The sequence below is a fragment of the Marmota marmota genome, unplaced genomic scaffold (assembly GCF_001458135.2).
Source record: "Marmota marmota marmota unplaced genomic scaffold, marMar, whole genome shotgun sequence".
Taxonomy (NCBI): domain Eukaryota; kingdom Metazoa; phylum Chordata; class Mammalia; order Rodentia; family Sciuridae; genus Marmota; species Marmota marmota.
In genome coordinates, this window is record NW_026000241.1 from 3,638,271 (window position 1) to 3,645,176 (window position 6,906).

The 6,906-nt window shown below is 48.7% G+C and overlaps 1 protein-coding gene across 7 annotated transcripts in view; it reads right to left on the reverse strand.

Annotated features, from left to right (window-relative positions):
• Positions 1 to 6,906, reverse strand: part of LOC107145002 (adhesion G protein-coupled receptor E2-like) — a 452,375-nt gene that overhangs the window by 373,481 nt on the left and 71,988 nt on the right. For 4 of the 7 annotated variants that reach the window (XM_048795128.1, XM_048795127.1, XM_048795126.1 and 1 more), the window contains 5 exons: positions 6,759 to 6,866; positions 6,194 to 6,417; positions 5,826 to 6,002; positions 3,518 to 3,715; positions 2,117 to 2,352 (listed from right to left, as the gene is read on the reverse strand). In XM_048795128.1, the coding sequence (XP_048651085.1) occupies positions 2,117 to 2,352; positions 3,518 to 3,715; positions 5,826 to 6,002; positions 6,194 to 6,417; positions 6,759 to 6,866 (943 nt within the window). Of the gene's footprint in view, positions 111 to 192; positions 362 to 1,148; positions 1,241 to 1,817; positions 1,885 to 2,116; positions 2,353 to 3,517; positions 3,716 to 5,825; positions 6,003 to 6,193; positions 6,418 to 6,758; positions 6,867 to 6,906 lie in introns of all 7 variants that reach the window. The other 3 variants (XM_048795124.1, XM_048795122.1, XM_048795123.1) reach the window with 1 other exon arrangement.

Here is a 6,906-nt window from a genome sequence, read left to right on the forward strand (position 1 = left end):
GTGCTGGGTCTGGAGGTGTCGGACACAGCCTTGCTAGACAGAGTGTAGGACTCAGATTCAGTTGTCCATTTCCTGATCCTCTTGAGCCATGTCCTGTACTGCTCCTGGACCTGCAGAGGCAACCCACGCTTTGGGTCAGCTCACAAAGAGGGGTGCGGGTGGGAGGCATGGGTGGGAGCTGGGCAGGGGTACCTGTTGGCTGAGGAGGCAGTACACCAGGAAGATGAAGACGCCCTGCAGGCTGTTGACGATGGTGAAGAGGTAGGCCATGACGGGGGCCAGGGAGCCCACCTGCAGGACACCCAGACACCAGGTGCAGCCCAAGATGAAGAGATGAGCCATTGCTTTAAATGTCAGCACCCTAGGTTGGGGGAGAATGGAGGCTTATAATGCACCCACAACAAAATCAGGCTATTAACCTCTCCACCCATGGATGCACCTACTATTCCCTGTAAGCGATTTATTTGACTGAACTCTGATGTTTATTCTCAATGATACCCGACAGTAGAAATGTCATTTTGGGTCCAGGATAGCTTTTTGTCTTGGACCCAGGACAGTGATAATTCATAAGCTTACTTCAAAGAGTGTTACGATGTTCCATGAAGATCCCTAATTTCATTAATCCAACATTACTGAGGATGCCCCGTGCTAGGGCTTGGACATAAAAAATCACAAAGAGAAGCTGGGGGCAGGGGTGCACACCTGTTGCCCCAGCTACTCAGGAGGCTGAGGCAAGAGGATTAGTTGAGCCCAGGAATTGGAGGCCAGCCTGGGAAACGTACTGAGATCGTATCTCAGAAAACAAACACAGGACAAAATTTCTGTTTTCACTAATTGTATGCTCTGTTCAAGTGTCTAATACAACTAAATGATGATATGCAAAAATTTGAAAGGTTAATCAGAGGAACCCAGAAGAAAGAGCATGAATTTTCCACAAGATGCTGAGTGAAGGAACAACCTTGCCCCTGGAGGACTGAACTGGAGTAAGCAGCAGAGCCCTGAGTCTGAGATGGCAGCCATAGAAGCGCAGCTGCATTTGTTAATTGTGGGCCACTCAGAAGCTCCAGAGGAGGGACATGAGGGGCTGTTCAGGCACATGGCTCTGCTCTTTGGCATCACTGTCATCTATGACCCCTGGTCCATCTCACCTCGTGTTCTGGAGGGTGGACACATCTCTGTTGATGGAGGACAGCTTGCTCTTCACAATACAGAGGGTCATCAGGAAGAAAACCATATTGACCTTCAAGAAACCACAGAAGCAAAAGAAAGACAGCACCATGAATCTGACATAATTTTCCTGTGTACATATATGACAACATCACCATGAATCCCACCATCATGTACATTCACGAGAATGGGTTCCTAACTAGATAAGGTATATTCCATGCTTGTGTAATTGTATCAGAATGGATTTTACCTTCTCGTATAACTAAAACGAATCCCCCAAAAGAAACTGCAGGAGGTTTATTAATATTTTCATTTCTCTTTTGCAGTCCTGGGGAGGGAACCCAGACCCTAGTGCATGCCAGGCAAGCTCTCTGCCCTTGAGCTACACCCCCATCCCCCACAGCAAAGTTTTACTGAATAAAAATTTAAATCTGTTATCTCTCCATTCTAACCCTTGCAGCATCAATTCTACACCGGAGTGGGTTTTAGTATTTGACAATAGTGTTAGAATTTGTAGATGTAGACATCTTGGAAAACTCAATGCAACCCATAACAATCCAGGTATATTCCTGTTCTGTCACCATCCTTAATATCCTGCTCTTCTAGTAACCCTCAGATGGACAGGAAGGAACTCTGATGACATTACTCACGGAAGAGATGGCACAGACGGGTCCAAGGAAGCCCCACATAAACCCCTGCTCTGGACGGAGCCAGCAGCTGAGCAAGAGAGAGAACAACATCACTTTGCTGTGTTCATGTAGGACTCCATGACCAGAGTCACTCCACACTACACACAACCACAAGGACAGGAAGCCAGACTCCCTGTAAGTGTGATATGTCACAGTACACTCTACTGCTTAAGCTCTGAAATACTCAAAAGGCTACTTTGGCTCAAGTGAAGGCCGTGGACATGCTCGAGAGGAGAAGGACAAGTGGGGTCCGCATTTACCGAGCAGGGGTGCCATACAGGTGAGGTCTGGCTGCTGCAGACACGGCCACGATGGCGGCCGGGACCCCGTAGCCCACAGGGAACATGAGCCTCCTCATGAGCCTGTTTCTGCTGGAGGAACTGAGCACAGTCAGGTTCCGTGCGGTGAGGAAGAGGAACAGCCCCTCCAGCAGCATCCAGGTGAAGGAGGCCAGGTAGAGGTAGTGCAGGGCGCCCGCGGTGACTGCGCACAGCACCTGAGGAGGAGAGAGATCCCGGGGCATAATCAGGGTCTGGGCGTGGCCTGGGACGCCCCCTGTGCCCTGTGGCGGGGGATTCTGTTGTGCACCAGGCGCTGCACTGTGGTGCTTCAGCCACGGGCTGCGTGAGTGCTCCCATAGATCACAGCAGAGCTGGAGAGGTCCTGCTGCCCAGTGACCTTACAGCCTCCCAGCGCTGCCCCGAAGAGTTCCTCATGCAGTAGTGGCGATGCTCTTGTGCACAAACCCCCTGCAATGTTGGTTACTGAACAGCAGGGCCACACAATGACCAGCAGGACCTACTACTTACAAATGGCAACCAATGATCATGTGGCGACTTATGCATTTACTGCACTATGCTTTTCACATTATTTTAGAAGTGACTGTAGTTCACAGGGTTTAGAATCTTCTCTCCAAATGGTGCTGATCCTGGGAACAGCTGAGGACGCACATTGAATGACAGTATCAGTAGCTGGATATTCACCCATCCCTGGGCTCTTAAGAGACAGAAGCTCATTAAGTAATTCCTTGAATCAAAGCAGAGAAGATAATCAACCCAGAAGGTGGGAAGACCTACAAGCAGCAGGAAAGAGCAAGGGAGCAAACCACACAGCCCACAGCACTCCAACAACTGACTCTGTAGGCACGACAGCAGAGGAAATGTTGGGGAAGAATTTAGAAAGCTCCTAGTTAAAATGTTGAAAGAGCTAAAAGAAATTATAAGGAATGAATTTGGAGAAGATGCAGAAAGTGGAAGATGATTTCAATAAAGCCAGATTCTAAAAATGAACCAAAGAGAAATTCTGAAAACGAAGGACTCGATTAACCAAATTAAAAATTCGGTAGAACTTCCTTTTTCTCCTGGTAAAAAATGTCTGCTGTAAAACGGGGTGCCGCGTGACGCCAGCTCCGTGGCCTCCTTCATGTCTCCTGATTGAATCAGGAGGCCACGTCCAGTGATTGACGGATGCCATCTAGAGTTTGCGTCAGTTCATCCTAAGGGTCCCCTAATGAAGGAACTTCCCCAGGATGCAAGCCCTGTTGCTAAGCAACAAGAGATGTAGGTGATGGGGTTGTAAAGAGGGTTCGTTTTCTCCTTGAATCCTTCAACGTGAAATGAGTTCAGCACCCCTGGGCGGGTGGGGCAGGGACACCTGGGTACCTCGGGCTGGGTTCTGTCGATGGCCGTGAGGAAGAGCAGGTGGGCCAGCAGGAGGCAGAGCGAGAGCTGCAGGTGCAGGGAGGTGCTGGTGTTCTGGATGGCTCTGCACAGGAGGAAGGTGAGGGCGGCCAGGACCAGGCACAGCAGCGACACGCCCAGCCCCACGCAGGTGATGAAGTCCAGCACAGGGTCGTTGTCCTGGGGCAGAGGGAGGAGCCTTCATAGCAACGTGCCCTGCTCTGGGGTAGGAACCCCTCCGCTATCTGTCATTTGGTGCAGCAGATTCAGGAATGGAGGGACCAGGTCCAGGTGTGAGCCTGATCGGGGAGGGGCTCCAGGTTCAGAAGGTTGGACTGTAAGGTTTTCTGAATGGAGCAGGTAAGTGGCGAGAAGGGCCCGGATGTGTAGAGTCCTTACTCAAGGAGGAGACCCGGGATTCCTGACTTTGGGGCACAGTAAGGTGGTATGTTGATATGTAAGTGTGTGTGAAGACCTTGCTGAGGGTCCCTCTGTCCCTGTTCCATGAGGCCACAGGGCAGAACCTGCACCTCAGTGTCCAGGCGTTAACCTCCCATCCCAGACACCCCTGGCCTCAGTCCAGCTCTGCCTGTTCCTTACTGGCCACAAGTCCCTGTGAAGTTAGAATTAGATACTTGGTTAAAAAAATAAAATGAATGATAACAGTAGCTTAAAATTCACCTTTCCCCCATTTCTTTCTGAAAGTCATCTTAAAGCCATAAGGACATTTAAAAGCCCACCATCAATTCTATTTCAATGTAATTGAGGGAAAGAGGAGAGAAGAGGAAAGAGGGAGGGGAAATGTTCAAATGGTAAATAATGAAGGTAAAATTTCAAAGCAGGTGCATCAGGATCAAGTGCACACAGATGTTGTTTGTGGGGATTTTGTTTTTGCAACATATCTGTAAATTTGAAATGGTTTCCCAAGAAAATGTTTGAAAACAAAGTTCAAACCCTGCAGGTGACATTTATGCATCCTACATTTGAGACTATGGTATAAAGACAAAATTGGGAAATTAGGAGGCAGGACAGAGGAGGAGCAGAGGGAAAAAATGACACCTGATAAATGAAACAGAGGTTAAACTTTCAAAATAGATGCCTCTGGATAAAGAGTAATGGGGTGGTGGGTTTTCTTTTCCTTTCCTCATGGTTTTAAGAGACCTGGAGAAATAGGTGGGAAAGTGTAAATTTTAAGTTACCACCATCATTAACTTTCTTCCTTTAACCAAGTATCTGATCTATTTCTTCTATTTTTGTTCTTGAAACATATCTAAAAAATAGAAATTGTTTCCTAAGAAAGCACTTAAAAATAAACGGTCCTCCAAGTGATATTAACATGTGCTGAATTTTGAGAACTTCTGATGTAAAGACAAAATCTAATTTCTATAATATATAAAAAGCTCTTGGCTGAGATCTTTGTCATGCTTATAGTCACAGGGTGCTCACAGTAAATGCCCACAACGTGGGCTCACCTGAGAGTCTGAACCTGGGGAAGTAGAAGTGTCCACTCAGTTGGGTAGAGGAGGAGGTAAACAGCCCCCAGTCCAGCCATCCTTCCTGAGTCCCCTGACCCCCTCTGACCTCCACCTTCACCAGAACTTCTTCTTCTTCTTTTTTTTTTTTTTGTAAACCTGAAACCTGACCATGGTTGACTTACAGACCTTGGTGGTAAGTATAATTCTAACTTGGTCTTCGTATGTCCACCCCCCTGCTGTTACACAAACCTTCTTCTAATTATTCAATTCTCTGATAAAGTAGGTGTTGCTGTAGAGGGATTTTGCAGGTGGAATTTAGGGCTCGATCTGTTGACTTTTAGATTAGGGAGTTTATTCTCCTGATCTGGTGTAATCAGGCAATTGCTTTAAAGACCTGGACTCTTCCTGGGAAAACACATTCAAAACTTGAGAGGGATTCTATACAAGGGACATTTTCATGCTGGTTTTCAGATAGGAACACTGGTGTTTTGTGAGAAGGCCAACCAGGGGTCATAGGAGAGGAAATGTGGGTGGCTCTTAGGAACTGAGTGTGGTCCCCCCTGACAGCTGCTAAGAGAAGGGAACTGGACTCTGCCTGCAACCAGGGAGCTGGAGGAGGGCTGCAAGACCCAGAAGAAACTGCAGCCCTGGCTGATGTGATCTTGTCAGTCTTTTAGAACCTGTACAAGGAACTCATCCCCCTGTGCTGGGTTACTGACCCACAGAAACTGCGAGGGAACAAATTTGTTTTATTTCAGCAGCGACATTTGCATAAGTGTGTTTTGCAGCAATTGATGCTGAAGGCAGCCTCTCACCTGCACATGGTAGTGGACCATGAGGACGGCAAAGCTGCTGAGGTGGGTACAGTGGCAGGTGGTGCTGACACCTCCAGTGCTCACTGTCCTGCAGCCTGCAGTGGTCCAGTGACTCCCATTCTGGCTGTGGTCCCAGAAGACACAGAGCACCTTGTGCCTTGGTGCTGGTGTCACCAGCTGTAGCAACAGGACAGGGATGTGAGCTGGTCTTCCTGCACTCAGAGATGCTGAACCAGGAAGGGCTGGCTTTCCTGTGTGGGGTGCACCTGGGGGGAGTCCCCCTGAACCTCAAGGTTAAGATAGACAACAAGGGTGTTCCTGGGCCTGGGGCTCTTCCCACTCCATGGTTCCGCCCACCCCCCACTCACAGGATGGGAGAAGGTGAAGGTAACTGGCGAGCTGAGGTTCTGGGTGTCATTGCTGCTCAAAAAGGCTGAGACGACATCGGAGAGTAGGACAGAGGAGACTCTTGGCAGCAAGTCCTTGTGTGTCCCATGGGGAGCCACCTGCTTTTCAGGCTCCAGGACCAGGGGAGCCTTGGCCAGCAGCTTGTCCATCCCTGGGGTGGAGACCAAGCCCACCACAGAAGGGCCTGCAGAACGAGGCCACGGGTGAGTCTCAGGGTCTCCTCCAGGGCCTCCTCCTTAGATGGCCTCTCCTCCTTTTGAATTGTTGTATTATAATGATACATAATAGTGGGACTTGCTGCTCCACATTCACATGTGCACACAACAGAATGTGGCCTCATCACTCCCCAGAACCTCCCCTTTGGACGCTCTTCTAGTGACCTCTTCCCACCCATATTACCCTTTAGTCTTTAATTCTGTATTTTTTCACATCCTCGGACATATGTTCCCACCCTGAGGCTTCTTCCAAACAGTATGGTACTGGTGTAGAGATGGACATCCACCTTCTCCCCATCTCAGATGTTACCTGTGTAACAAGATTCCTGTGCCAGATTCCAGTTCAGCTGCATCTTTGCCTGATTCAGACTCAAGGTGACATTGCAAATTCCTTTCTTCTGCACCTCCAGGGACAGTTCTATGAGTCACAGGAAGAATAAGAGTTATGTTAGACATAT